This window comes from Lepidochelys kempii, chromosome 2 (assembly GCF_965140265.1).
Source record: "Lepidochelys kempii isolate rLepKem1 chromosome 2, rLepKem1.hap2, whole genome shotgun sequence".
Taxonomy (NCBI): Eukaryota; Metazoa; Chordata; order Testudines; family Cheloniidae; genus Lepidochelys; species Lepidochelys kempii.
The window spans coordinates 254,478,651-254,494,189 of record NC_133257.1 but is presented as its reverse complement, the minus strand read 5'-3'; the positions used below and the strand labels follow the sequence as shown (position 1 = coordinate 254,494,189).

Sequence of the window (15,539 nt, the reverse complement as noted above, 5' to 3'; positions counted from 1 at the left end):
CAGGCAGCAATTAAGTGGTTATTCACTCTCAGATTGTCCTTGTTGATGTCCATAAAACAGAACAATATTCTTTTTCTTTCTCAATGGGCACTTAAAAATACAACGTGTATTAGATAGATCTTATGCAGAGCTGACCGAGGGGGGCGCAATTTGCCCCAGGCCCCGGGACAATATACTATACTATAGTATTGCAACTTTTTTTTTAATGGAAGGGGCCCCCGAAATTGCTTTGCCCCAGGCAATGGTCTTATGAGAATAATTGTGCAGGTATATTCCAGTCCCCAGTGAACCCTTGCAAAATTAATTTCATTGTTTCAAATGCCTGCCTGTCTTATCAGTGGCTGCTCTTGATTGGTCATCACCTTCAACTTATTTAGGTAAGCCACAAATCTGTTTTAGCAATGACTCATCAGTTCGCTCCCTCTACAAAGTATTCTGAAGTAGAAGGATCAGTCTTGCACAAAGAATGCTTCCAGCCAGTGGTAAAGTACCTAATATCTAGGAGTTCCATTTCAGCTCTTTTTTGAGGAAGATTCAGAAGCTTTGGGATTTGATCAGTTATTTAAGTTAGCACTATGTGCTAAGCCAGGGGTGGCCAACCTGAGCCTGAGAAGGAGCCAGAATTTACCAATGTACATTGCCAAAGAGCCACAGTAATACATCAGCAGCCCCCCATCATCTCCCTCTCTCCACCCCCGCCGGCTCCCAGCACCTCCTCCCCATGGGCAGCTCTGCCAGTCAGCACCTCCTCTTCCCTCCCTCCCTCCCTCCCTCCTGATCAGCTGTTTCATGGTGTGCAGGAGGTTCTGGGGGGAAGAGCGAGGGCATGGCAGGTTCGGGACGGGGTGTGAAGGGGTGGAGTGGGGGCAGGGCCTGTGGCAGAGCCTTGGGTTGATCAGTGAGCACTCCCCGGCACATAGGAGTCGGTGCCTACACAAGGAGCCACATATTAACTTCTGAAGAGCTGCATGTGGCTCCAGAGCCACACATTGGCCACCCCTGTGCTAAGCAGATGTACTTTGGTCTGAAGTCTTTACTTTTTTAGAACAAACAAACAGTTTTATTAGTAACATTTTCTTCTTAAAATCTGAGCGTATGTAAAACCATGCCCCATTCTCACTTACTTGCAGTTCTGGCACACTTTGCAGTCAGGACACTGCCAACCTGCTCGTTTTAAAGGTGTAACTTGTATATCCAGGCACATCCCATGGTAATGCTGCCCACAGGTAGTACAAAAAAGTTGATCTAAGAGGTCTCCAGGGCTGTCACACACTGCACAATTTGCTTCTTCCTTTGCTATAATTTAAAAGTTTTCCAATTATTCAGTGAAAAATTAAAGTTTCCTTGATTTTCTTTCTAAAGCCAAACTTTTCCATACATTTAGAAATCAAGAGGTAAATGTTTTCAAAATATTAATCAAGTTTTTTTTAAAGACTGATATACAGTTCAATAAAATAGAGAATACTATGTAATATTTTAAAATTTTTAATCCATTCAAATTTAATTAGTTTTCCTGATGAATATATGCTCTGGTGGTGGGGTTTTTTTTGGTTTTTTTTTTGTGTTTTTTTTTTGTTGAGATCTGCAGCTACTCTTTTCACACCAAAATTACATACATTTCAAATCTTTAAAAATGAAATCTTACTAAAATAAACAGATTTACTCTCCTCTCCCCCTGAGACTTAAGGCCTATTCCTGTCAGTACAGATTGCAGGAATGAGATTCTCAGTGGTTTTAGTGTTACATTTTGTCCTACCTTTTGTTATTTTATGAAAGCTGCACAGTATTTTTAGCTGGCACATGTACATTTCTTTTACATGCTTTTTTAGTCATTTAGTCTTAGACAGTAGCTTACATTTGGTTAGTACAGCTTCAAGATTTTGTCCCGATATAGCTCCTGTTAGTTTTACAATTACTAATTTAAAATACTACTGAATAAAATGTACTGCTACATGCTTACTTTCTAAGGCTCTGATTCAGGAGCTTCCATGCTCAGGAATGGCCCTTACACATTTGCACATGTGTAAGTCCACTGAAGTCAGGACCTCAAATGCTTTTCTGAATCAAGCCCTAACTCTTTTAAAATGGCAAAAGACTAACAATGAACTTTTATCACCTTCACTGAGAAAACAAGAAATACTAACTCCATTTGTTGCGAGTCACACTATCTTTATGTATATTGTGCATATGTACACACACAAGGACATATGCCAATTGCTGGGTGTAATTACAGACATAATAAATCTATATTAATGTATTCCTTAAGTAAATTGGCCCTACCAAATATTAGTTATATCAAAAACTGTAGCTATGTAATGATGTTTTTGTTTCCATTTTACTAATTTTACAAAGAATAATTTTGAAGTAATTTCCTTGCCTATGTCATTAAAAAGGACATGTTTTAAGTACAGATATATAATTATAAATGGCACAAATAATGACGCGTATAATTAAGTTTGCCTGACATTTTTCATTGTAAGACCCTATTTTTTCAGTTGCTTATAACTTTTCCAAACTTAAAACATTTGAGCTGAAATTTTCTATGCCAGATGTTTACCTCAGGTTTAATTTTTATGGAAAGTTTCAGCTGTAGCAGATTCAGATGCTTCTGAGAATGAGGTTGGGGAAAATGTTTTGACCCATGTTAAAAAAATACAACCTTTTCATTGAGAATCACTAGCAACTCCATATTTTGAAGCAGAGACTTGAAATTTAGCAGGGAATGGTTGCTGTGGTATCAGGAATGTACCGTTTGCCAGCACTGTAATAATTCACCCAAATTTGTATATGCTCAGCAGAAGTGCATTGGAGTTTGGCAGCTAAATTCTCTGAAGATTCTATCTGCACTGGGCATGCACCATCCCCTCACAGCTCCTACATGCTGACCAGACTGCACATGCAACATCTCACAGAGTGCATTAACATATCATCCCAGGGATGCAGGGGGTGAGCAACTGCCCCTCCCCCAGGGGCTGGGGACACTGTGGTGCTAAGTGCCAAAACTGAGCGCAGGGAGACTGTCTCTCTTGTGCCCCCAGTGCTTCCTCTGTTGGGCACAAGCAGCAAAGAGGAGTAAACTACCTGATTTGAATTCAAAGTATGAGGAACCATCAAGGGGAAGAGATGGAGGGTGAGAGAAACCTTGCATGGGCAACCTTAATTCAGGCACTTCCTAACCTGAGTCCTTGACTTTAAAATAATAATAATGTTCTAAAACATATTTTATCTATTTGTTCATATAGCAGCTGTTCCCCATCCCATTTTGTTTAGATTACAAATTAAAACACGTACACAGGTTCCATTGCTTCAAGTCCCTACGTTATTAGGTCTGTTTGATTCCACATTATGGAACAGCTGATTTCCATGTGTAATAGTTGACTCTGTTCAAGATTTGAATACTCATTCAAGGCACATGATAACATTTAATTCGATCATATTGAATGTGAGGAAACAAAAAACCCTATTCTTTACTTTCCATAAATCAATCTAAATACAACAGATAAATATTCAATTTACCAACTCAATTTATTTTTGTATAATAGCTATTATACCATCTTCACAAAATGTTTCAGTCAGTTAAAAATGCAGAATTTTTCAAAAAATATAATATAAAGAAGATACTACATGACTAGAAAAACAAATTAGACACGAGAGAAGTGAAGACTGAAAATGGGCAACACACGCAAGAGAGAAGAGATACTTTCTGTCTCTTTTTTTTGGTACTATTTGAAACCACTGAGACTGTAATTCGGGGCTGGCAAAGGGATTGCATCAGATAGGGCGTAAGCAATATAGCTAAGAGAGAGGAAGACAAAGGAGGATTCTAGCTGACCAATATAGGAAGTGACTATGTCAGAGAGAATGGATGGAGTGAGGCTGAGAGAGAAGCCAAAAACTAGTGGGTAAATTTTTAATTTTGGTCTTTGAGAAAATGCACCAACAATGTGAATAGATACTAAGGTAGTGTAGACAAGCTTGAACACTGATTGAAAGCAGCATTACTGTTAGTACACAGTGCAAAGAAATTGCAGTTATCTAGACAGGAGACAAGAGAGAACATGGGTGTGGGAAAATGGATGAAAATGCAGATAAAGTTAGAGATCGTTAAGACTGATGAGACTGGAATAATCGATCTTTTGGAGACAGTGTTGACATTATGCAGTAAAGGTAGTTTCTGGTGAAGATACAAAAGAAATTTAGCCTGGATTACAAACATAATGGTGGTATAGAATGGTAAGACTGAGCTGTGCATTGAGATGGTTGTAATCAGTGCAAGGATTTCCCACAACTTCAGCAATGGCTGCTAAAATCACATTTTACTTTCAAGTAAAAGGCATATATGTACAGTCACTTGAAATTTTCAAATGGTGCAGTGGACTTGGAGGCCAGATCACGGTTTTTCAAGGCACCAGCTGAACGGTCTTAGAGTCTGCAAATTATCAGCATGGTGGCAACACTTTATGACTGTAAAGAGAAATTCTAATTAAGATAATTAAGATTAGTAATATGTGAACCTCAAAAGGTTTGGATAAGCACTCACGTTGGCTAGAGATTCTGCCTCAATGTGAGGGAGAAATATGAGAACACCTTTTTTCTTTCTGTATTTCAGCACTTCAACTTGACCTCGTGACCAGAACAAAGTGAAGAAGAGTACAAAAATGAGAGACTCTGTGTGCTTTTGTGACTGTGTGTGAGAGAGCTGAATTTAGACAGATTTTTAAAATCTGACAAAGTTTCAGGTTACGGCTTATTTTGGCCAGAACATTTTGCTTCAAAATCAAGATGTTTGCAGATAATGGAAAATTTTAGTGTAGGTATCAACAGGTAGAAATTTAAGGAAAAAAAAAAAAGATTCTAGGGAGGAAAGAGAGGAAGTCTAATTAGATAGGCAAGACATTTGACAATGCAATTTAAACCAATGTATTAAACAGGGATAAGCTTTCCAAGAGTGATCTTAAGTTTAATGGAAATATGATTCTTATAGTAAGATCACAAAGAGAATGTTGAGTTTGAGGAAGCAGCTATGAAAGAGGATTAGGAGCTGTGGAAGGAAAGTTAGAGATTACGAGGTCAAGAGTGCCATGGTGTTGAGCTGGGCTAGTAGGAGTCTTTTGGAGGAAACAAGACATAAAAGTTGGATGGACTGTGTGACAAAGTGCAGTATGTCCGAGTCAAATTATGAATTTTATTTTGTTCTATGTGTGGAAAAGTTGGATGTGGTGACTGCACAGGTCTGGACATGCCCAAAGCCAATCTGCATTCCAGACAGCTGCCCTTCCTGGAAAAGGTATTTGACTACTAGTTAAAGAACTAATACTAAGAGCAGGGGTGGGCAAACTTTTTGGCCCGAGGGCCACATAGGCATTGCGAAACTGTATGTAGGGCCAGGTAGGGAAGGCTGCCCCTGCCCCCTATCCGCCCCCTCCCACTTCCCACCCCCCTCAGAATCCCTGATCCATCCAACACCCCTGCTCCTTGTCCCCTGACTGCCCCCTCCTGAGACCCCTAACCGCCTCCCAGGACTCCACCCCCTATCAAACCCCCCCTGCTCCCTGTCCCATGACTGCCCCGAACCCTGTCCACACCCTCACCCCCAGACAGGCCCCCCCTGGACTCCCATGCCTATCCAACCCCCCCGTTCCCTGTCCTCTGACCGCCCCCCCCCCGAAACTCCACCCCCTCCAACCTTCCCTGCTCCCTAATCCCCTGATTGCCCTGACCCCTATTCACACCCCCACCCCTAACTGCCCCCTCAGGACTCCACCCTGTATCCAACCCCCCCGGGGGCTAGCATCCCTGTCCGGGAGCTCAGGGGCCAGGCAGGACAGTCCCGTGGGCCGGATGTGGCCTACGGTCCGTAGTATGTTCACCTCGAAGAGCCTTCAAGACTGCAGTCTGGAGACACCAGATTTTATTGTCTTTCAACTAGTGGCCAACCCCTCCATTGGAATGATAGATATCTGGGTGTGTGTGTGTGTGTGTGTAATCTGTTTATTTAAATCAGATTTGCTTGTGTGTAATATTTTGCCTACTTCCCACTTTCAATTGTTATTTAATAGCTGAATAGGGGTGTATATACATGAGACTCCGCTCTCTCCAACCTTCCTTCCCTCAAATTCAGCTCTGCCCTTAAGCAGAAAAATAAGCAGGATCAGGATGCAAGGGATGCGCTGTCACTTGTCGACATGAAAGCAGCTCGGTGGAAAGAAAAGGCTGTTTGAAAATATCTCCTGGACACATCTGAGCAGCAGCACTTTTCACATGTACTTGTACTATTGACAAGCTTGTACTACTGACTGAGCAGCCAAGTGGGCTAGAGGGCAGAGGAGGAATTCCTGCACACTCCCTTTCCCCTCTGCCCATTCCAGCTATAACACATGACTGAATCATAGTGGATGAAGAAGAATGTTTTACAAATGTATGAATAATTTAGTAAACAAATTACACTTTAGAGGTTGGGCTAAACCTCCCTTAAAAGCAGGAGGAGCAGTGGAAGGGAAACAGGAATTCAGGATTTGCCATACTGGATCAGACAAGTGATCCATGCATTCCAGCAGCCCGTCTCCAATGGAAAACATGAGACCCTTAAGTAGCTATGTGTGAAATGGGCTATGGACAGGGAGTTCTTGGGGCTGTAGCATATCAGAGTGCAGGGAGTTGCAGAGTCTACTATTTTTGAGAAAAACCCACACTGGTGTTGGTCAGTTCAGTATACGAACAGCAACTCTAAACCCAGGCTGGCTGCAACAATTCTGTCTGCACTTCCATTGAACATTTATTTTAGTTTCAGAGTAACAGCCGTGTTAGTCTGTATTCGCAAAAAGAAAAGGAGTACTTGTGGCACCTTAGAGACTAACCAATTTATTTGAGCATAAGCTTTCGTGAGCTACAGCTCACTTCATCGGATGCATACTGTGGAAAGTATAGAAGATCTTTTTATACACACAAAGCATGAAAAAATGGGTGTTTACCACTACAAAAGGTTTTCTCTCCCCAAACCCCACTCTCCTGCTGGTAATAGCTTATCTAAAGTGATCACTCTCCTTACAATGTGTATGATAATCAAGGTGGGCCATTTCCAGCACAAATCCAGGGTTTAACAAGATCGTGGGGGGGGGGGGGGAAACAAGGGGAAATAGGTTACCTTACATAATGACTTAGCCACTCCCAGTCTCTATTCAAGCCTAAGTTAATTGTATCCAATTTGCAAATGAATTCCAATTCAAAAGTCTTGGTATGCTTGATAGAGATCTTGTAGGTGTTTGCATTTGTTCCAACCCCTCAGACAGAGACAAACACCTACAAGATCTCTATCAAGCATTCTTACAACTACAATACTGACCTGCGGAAGTGAAGAAACAGATTGACAGAGCCAGAAGAGTTCCCAGAAGTCACCTACTACAGGACAGGCCTAACAAAGAAAATAACAGAACGCCACTAGCCGTCACCTTCAGCCCCCAACTAAAACCCCTCCAACGCATTATTAAGGATCTACAACCTATCCTGAAGGATGACCAACACTCTCACAAATCTTGGGAGACAGGCCAGTCCTTGCCTACAGATAGCCCCCAACCTGAAGCAAATACTCACCAGCAACCACATACCACACAACAGAACCACTAACCCAGGAACCTATCCTTGCAACAAAGCCCGTTGCCAACTGTGCCCACATATCTATTCAGGGGACACCATCACAGGGCCTAATAACATCAGCCACACTATCAGAGGCTTGTTCACCTGCACATCCACCAATGTGATATATGCCATCATGTGCCAGCAATGCCCCTCTGACGTGTACATTGGTCAAACTGGACAGTCTCTACGTAAAAGAATAAATGGACACAAATCAGATGTCAAGAATTATAACATTCATAAACAAGTCGGAGAACACTTCAATCTCTCTGGTCACACGATTACAGACATGAAAGTTGTGATATTACAACAAAAAAACTTCAAATCCAGACTCCAGAGAGAAACTGTTGAATTGGAATTCATTTGCAAATTGGATACAATTATCTTAGGCTTGAATAGAGACTGGGAGTGGCTGGGTCATTATGCAAGGTAACCTATTTCCCCTTGTTTTTTCCTACCCCCCTCCCCGACGTTCTTGCTAAACCCTGGATTTGTGCTGGAAATGGCCCACCTTGATTATCATACACAGGCCAGTCCTTGCCTACAGACAGCCCCGCAACCTGAAGCAAATACTCACCAACAACCACATACCACACAACAGAACCACTAACCCAGGAACTTATCCTTGCAACAAAGCCCATTGCCAATTGTGCCCACATATCTATTCAGGGGACACCATCACAGGGCCTAATAACATCAGCCACACTATCAGAGGCTCGTTCACCTGCACATCCACCAATGTGATATATGCCATCATGTGCCAGCAATGCCCCTCTGCCATTTACATTGGTCAAACTGGACAGTCTCTACGTAAAAGAATAAATGGACACAAATCAGATGTCAAGAATAACAACATTCATAAACCAGTCGGAGAACACTTCAATCTCTCTGGTCACGCAATCACAGACATGAAGGTCGCTATCTTAAAACAAAAAAACTTCAAATCCCGACTCCAGCGAGAAACTGCTGAATTGGAATTCATTTGCAAATTGGATACTATTAATTTAGGTTTAAATAGAGACTGGGAGTGGCTAAGTCATTATGCAAGGTAGCCTATTTCCCCTTGTTTTTTCCTATCCCCCCCCCCCCCCCCAGATGTTCTGGTTTAACTTGGATTTAAACTTGGAGAGTGGTCAGTTTGGATGAGCTATTACCAGCAGGAGAGTGAGTTTGTGTGTGTGGTTTTTGGAAGGGGGGTGAGGGGGTGAGAGAACCAGGATTTGTGCAGGAAATGACCCAACTTGATTGTTATGCACATTGTGTAAAGAGTTGTCACTTTGGATGGGCTATCACCAGCAGGAGAGTGAATTTGTGTGGGGGGGTGGAGGGTGAGAAAACCTGGATTTGTGCTGGAAATGGCCCAACCTGATGATCACTTTAGATAAGCTATTACCAGCAGGACAGTGGGGTGGGAGGAGGTATTGTTTCATATTCTCTGTGTGTATATAAAGTCTGCTGCAGTTTCCACAGTATGCATTCGATGAAGTGAGCTGTAGCTCACGAAAGCTCATGCTCAAATAAATTGGTTAGTCTCTAAGGTGCCACAAGTACTCCTTTTCTTATTGTAAGGAGAGTGATCACTTTAGATAAGCTATTACCAGCAGGAGAGTGGGGTGGGGGGAGAGAAAACCTTTTGTAGTGGTAAACACCCATTTTTTCATGCTTTGTGTGTATAAAAAGATCTTCTATACTTTCCACAGTATGCATCCGATGAAGTGAGCTGTAACTCACGAAAGTTTATGTTCAAATAAATTGGTTAGTCTCTAAGGTGCCACAAGTACTCCTTTTCTTTTATTTATTTTAGTGAAACCTTCCTTTTTATTTTTTCAAGCAAATTTGTGGTTAATGACTTTTTAAAATATGCCTATCTTTATATTTTTTCTAATTTACAGAAGTACTTTAAGAAATGGTTCATCCTGATGCAGGATTGAGCCCATACTTAGTATGCAGGGTGCTGACCACCATGGCCCAATAGTCTTATTGGCTTCAAAGGAGTTATTCACATGCTTATATACAAACACATACTTAAATGCTTCGCTGGATTGGGTCAGGATGCTCAGCATCTTACACAGTGGAGTCCTATATGACCAGAGTGTGAACCTGTGATATAATAACCATATACAGTTCACTTTCTTATTTGAATGTAGCTTACTTACATCTTTCAGGAGCCTGGTCAATATGATCTGGACAAAGGAGAGAGAAGTTACTGAAATCCTGAAAGGTGCCTGCTCCAGCAGCACAGGGGTAATGGTACATCTGGGTACATTTCTCTTCACAGCATTTGATAGTGGCTCCAAGGTGCTTACAATATGCACATCGCTGAAAAACAGACATGCAGTTCTTTTTATGATAAAACTGAATACAAAAACTACAGTTCACAGAAGAAATCCCTTCATTGCACAAATCAGAAAATCCATTCCCATGTCAGCCACTGAGGCCCAGCCAGTGCCAAAGGTCTTAATCACAGAAGCAATATTACAACCACATATCTACTCTACAGATTTTCACTTTGCAAAGACGGCTGACTGCTTGGAATTTGGTGCTCCCTCATGGTCATTCTGGCTGAAGATTTTTGAGCTGGATTTTCAAGAGTACACAGAGCTGCTTAACTCTGCAAGTGAACAGTAGAATTCCCATTGACTTCACTGGAAGCAGAGCTAGGGCAACGCTGAGAACTGTGGAAAGTCCCAACCCTTAGCTACAATCTGCTTAACCTTCTGAGGTGCATTATGTGGCAATCCCCTAAAATGGCAAACACCAACATACAATCAAAATCTATCCTCATTATTTACTGCTGTCCATATAAACTGACAGCTGCAAGAACCGTTTGCGTCACATGAATAAATCTGCTCTGGTAACTTCAGACTTTTTGATGGTGGAATATATTTTCTTTACTTTTTATCTATTGTCTAATTTTAGCTATTTCTTTTGTAAAGAGGCCTGTAAAGTAATTCAGAATAGTGCATGCAGAGGCTATGCATGTTGGTAAGGGCTGCTACTAGAAATGGTATTCTTCTGATATTGTGAAATAACAGTGTACATTAGAATATGAAAATACGTGAAAGTAAACAGGAAGTATCATGTTCTACTTAAAAGATCAACACATTATACCTAGTATGGAGCACCCTGTCTCGCAAAGTGATGGATTAGATTACCTAGTATCTCTTTCCCATCTCTAATTACCATCATTCTATGATATACGAGTACAGGCAACAGAATACTTTACACGGAATCAGTACTGTTCATTAATGATCACATTTGTATACGTGAAAACAGAATTCCTCAAGAACTAACAATCTGTCATAGGGCCATCCTACCTGGAGTTCGTTCTGCATGACAGGTGCACCTGACTTAGGGTATGTCTACACTACAAAATTAGGTTGCTATTATAAAAGTCGATTTTTAGAAATCGATTTTATACAGTCAATAGCGTATGTCCACACTAAGCGCATTAAGTCAGCAGAGTGCGTCCTCACTACCGTGGCTAGCATCAACTTACGGAGCGGTGCACTGTGGGTAGCTATCCCACAGTTCCTGCAGTCTCCGCTGCCCATTGGAATTTTGGGTTAAGCTCCCAATGCCTGATGGGGCAAAAACACTGTCACGGGTGGTTTTGGGTACATGTCGTCAGTCGCCCCTCCCTCTGTAAAAGCAACGGCAGACAATCGTTTTGCGCCTTTTTTCCACGCAGACGCCATACCACGGCAAGTGTGCAACCCGCTCAGCTCAGCTCGCCAACACTGCCACTGTTGTGTCCTGGGTGCTACTGGCAGCAGATGGTGCAGTAGGACTGCTAACCGTCGTCATACACTGCTTCCGCTGCAACTCTGCTCTACTGCTATTGTCTCAATAGTGAATTTCTCCATGTTGTCTGCCATGGGCTCCTGGGTATGTGTGTTCTTCCTTGGGAAACATGTGCAGTGCTAACTGTCGTCCTCCATCGCTTCCGCTGCAACTCTGCTCTCAAGAATCCACCTCGCAAGTCCTCTCGTTCTCTATAAATATCTATTCTCATGGCATCCGTCAGCCACCGCTTCCGCTGCAACTCTGCTCTCCTGCAGATGCCATACCACGGCAAGCTTGGAGCCTGCTCAGATCACCACGGCAGTTATGAGCATTGTAAACACCTCACGCATTATCCTGCAATATGTGCAGAACCAGAACCTGCAAGAGCAGGCGAGGAGGCGACAGCAGTGCAGTGATGAGAGTGATGAGGACGTGGCCCCAGCAATTTGGACATCCTGGTGGCAATGGGGCAGGCTCATACAGTGGAACGCTGATTCTGGGCCCAGAAAACAAGCACAGACTGGTGAGACCACATAGTGTTGCAGGTCTGCGATGATTCCCGGTGGCTGTGTAAGGGCACTTTCATGGAACTTTGACTTGCTTTTCCCTGCCCTGAAGCACAAGAATACCAAGATGAGAGCAGCCCTCACAGTTCACAAGTGAGCGGCGACAGCCCTTTGGAAGCTTGCAACGCCAGACAGCTACTGGTTAGTCGGGAATCAATTTGGAGTGGACAAATCTACTGTGGGGGCTGCTGTGATCCAAGTAGCCAACGCAATCACTGAGCTGTTGCTGTCAAGGGTAGTGACTCTGGGAAATGTGCAGGTCGTAGTGGATGGTTTTGCTGCAATGGGATTCCCTAACTGTGGTGGGGAGATAGAGGGAATGCATATCCCTATCTTGGGACAGGACCATCTTGGCAGCCAGTACATAAACCGCAAGGGGTACTTTTCAATGGTGCTGCAAGCACTGGTGGATTACAAGGGATGTTTCACCGAGATCAACGTGGGATGGCGGGGAAAGGTACATGACACTCTATTCTTCAGGAACTCTGGTCTGTTTGAACAGCTACAGGAAGGGACTTACTTTCCAGACCAGAAAATAACTGTTGGGGATGTTGAAATGCCTATAGTTACCCTGATGCCATAAACAGGCACCCTGTACAGTAGTAAGGAGCTGTTCAACTATAGGCTGAGCAAGTGCAGAATGGTGCTAGAATGTGCATTTGGATGTTTAAAAGTGTGCTGGTGCAGTTTACTGACTCGGTTAGACCTCAGCGAAACCAATATTCCCATTGTTATTGCTGCTTGCTGTGTGCTCCACAATATCTGTGAGAGTAAGGAGAGACGTTTATGAGAGGGTGGGAGGTTGAGGCAAATCGCCTGTCTGCTGATTACGTGCAGCCAGACACCAGGGCAATTAGAAGAGCACAGCAGGGAGTGCTGCACATCAGAGAAGCTTTGAAAACCATCTTCATGACTGGCCAGGCTATGGTGTGACAGTTCTGTTTGTTTCTCCTTAATGAAAACCCGCCCCCTTGGTTCACTCTACTTCCCTGTAAGCCCACCGCCCTCCCCACTTTGATCACCGCTTGCAGAGGCAATAAAGTCATTGTTGTTTCAAAATCATGCATTCTTTATTAATTCATCATACAAATAGGGGGATAACTGCCAAGGTAGCCCAGGAGGGGTGGGGAAGGAGGGAAGCACTGTGTGGGGTGGTGGATGAGGGGAGGAGGGAAGGACAAAGCCACACTGCACTTCAAACTTATTAAATGCCAGCCTTCTGTTGCTTGGACAGTCCTCTGGGGTGGAGTGGTTGGGTGCCCGGAGCGCCCCCCACGCGTGTTCTTGGGCTTCTGGGTGAGGAGGCTATGGAACTTGGGGAGGAGGTGGGCAGTTACACGGGGGCTGCAGCGGCGGTCTGTGATCCTGCTGCCTTTCCTGCAGCTCCACCAGACACCAGAGCAATATCATGTTGATCCCCCAGTAACCTCAGCATTGAATCCTGCCTCCTCTCATTGCACTGCCGCCACCTCTCATCTCACTCAATCCCTCCTGTTCTCACATTCATTTTCTGCTTTCTTGGACTCTGACATTGTTTCCCTCCATGCATTCTGCTGAGCTCTTTCAGTGTGGGAAGACCGCATGAGCTCAGAGAACATTTCATTGCGAGTGCGATTTTTCGCCTTCTTATTTGCTCTAGCCTCTGGGACGGAGAAGATAGGGGGAGCGTTGAAACATTTTCAGCTGCGGGAGAGAAAAAAAGGGAGAGTAGTATTTAAAAAGACATTTTAGAGAACAACGGGTAGACTCTTTCACGGTGAACCAAGCTGTTAACATTACATAGCACATGTGCTTTCGGTACAAGGTCGGATTTTGCCTCTTATATTGAGGGCCTGCTGATTTGGTGTGAGAGATCACACACACAGGGCCGGGCAATAGAATTAGGCTTGCAGACAGCCATGGTAAGCCAGTCTTTTGGCTTCTTCAACCTTCATAACATGTGGGAATGGTTTCAAACAGCAGTGTCCGCCTTTCCCATACCAAGCACCCGTTGGGTTGGCCATTTAAAAGGAGGGGCTGCGGTTTTTGGGTTAATGTGCAGCACAAACCCAACTAAACCCCCGCCCACTCAGTTCTCTGGGATGATCACTCTCCTGAGGATAACACAGAGAGATAAAGAACTGATGTTGCTTGAATGCCAGCAAACACCAGGACCATACGCTGCTATGCTTTGGTATGCAATGATTCCAGACTACATGCTACTGGCCTGGTGCGGTAAAGTGTCCACCATGGAGGATGGAATAAGGCTGCCCTCCCAGAAACCTTTTGCAAAGGCTTTGGGAGTACCTCCAGGAGAGCTTCATGGAGATGTCCCTGGACGATTTCCACTCCATCCCCAGACACGTTAACAGACTTTCCCAGTAGCTCTACTGGCCGCAAATGCATCCCAAGTCTTCAGGGCAAATTAATCATTAAACACACTTGCTTTTAAACCGTATATTATATTACAAAGGTACACTCACCAGAGGTGCCTTCTCCGGCTTCATGGTCTGGGAGCCCGCCTTCGGAGGGATGGGAGGGTATTGGCTCCAGGGTGATAAACAGTTCCTGGCTGTCAGGGAGAACTGTTTCTCCGCTTGCCTGTTGTGTGCTATCCTCCTCCTCCTCATCCTCATCCCAAAAATCCTCATCCCTGTTGCATGAGACTTCCCCCTTGCAGGTGTCCATGAATGGGGTGTGGTAGTGGTAGGACCCCCCGCGCAGAATTGCATGCAGCTCATCATAGAAGTGGCATGTCTGGGGCTCTGACCCGGAGCGGCCATTTACCTCTTTGGTTTTTTGGTAGGCTTGCCTGAGCTCCTTAATTTTCACGTGGTACTGCTGTGGGTCCCTGATGTACCCTCTGTCCATCATGCCGTTGGAGATTTTTGCAAATATTTTGGCATTTTGTCTTTTGGAACGGAGTTCTGATAGCACAGATTCTCCCCATACAGCGATCAGATCCAGTACCTCCCATTTGGTCCATGCTCTTTTGCGATTCTGGGAGTGCATAGTCACCTGTGCTGATGAGCTCGTTACACAGGCTGAACAGGAAATGAAATTCAAAAGTTCCCGGGGCTTTTCCTGTGTACCTGGCTAGTGCATCTGAGTTGAAAGTACTGTCCAGAGTGGTCACAATGGAGCACTCTGGGATAGCTCCCAGAGGCCAATACCGTCGAATTGCGTCCACACTACCCCAAATTCGACCTGGCGATGTCGATTTCAGCGCTAATCCCCTCATCGGGGAGGAGTACAGAAATTGATTTTAAGAGCCCTTTAAGTCAACAAAAATGGCTTTGTCGTGTGGACGGGTGCAGGGTTAAATCGATCTAACACTGCTAAATTTGACCTAAACTCGTAGTGTAGACCAGGGCTTAGTTTCCCTTTCAGATTCCCCTGTAAAAGTCCAAACAGCCTTTCTCAGTGCCAACAGTCTTGTGGGGCTAAGTTGTTATAAAAGAAAGTGCCGCATGCACACAAGTCTCAATACCAGAGTGCAGACAACACACCAAATGCAGCCCTGGCGCCCTCACCACACCCCAGCTCCACCCTGGCTCCCCAGCATAGTCCTCTCAC

At 44.0% G+C, this 15,539-nt stretch overlaps 1 protein-coding gene across 18 annotated transcripts in view; it reads right to left on the bottom strand.

Moving 5' to 3' along the window:
- KMT2C (lysine methyltransferase 2C) overlaps window positions 1-15,539 on the bottom strand; it is a 335,375-nt gene that overhangs the window by 142,705 nt on the left and 177,131 nt on the right. For all 18 annotated transcript variants that reach the window (XM_073334588.1, XM_073334594.1, XM_073334591.1 and 15 more), the window contains 2 exons: window positions 9,789-9,951; window positions 1,125-1,296 (listed from right to left, as the gene is read on the bottom strand). In XM_073334588.1, the coding sequence (XP_073190689.1) occupies window positions 1,125-1,296; window positions 9,789-9,951 (335 nt within the window). The remainder of the gene's footprint in view (window positions 1-1,124; window positions 1,297-9,788; window positions 9,952-15,539) is intronic.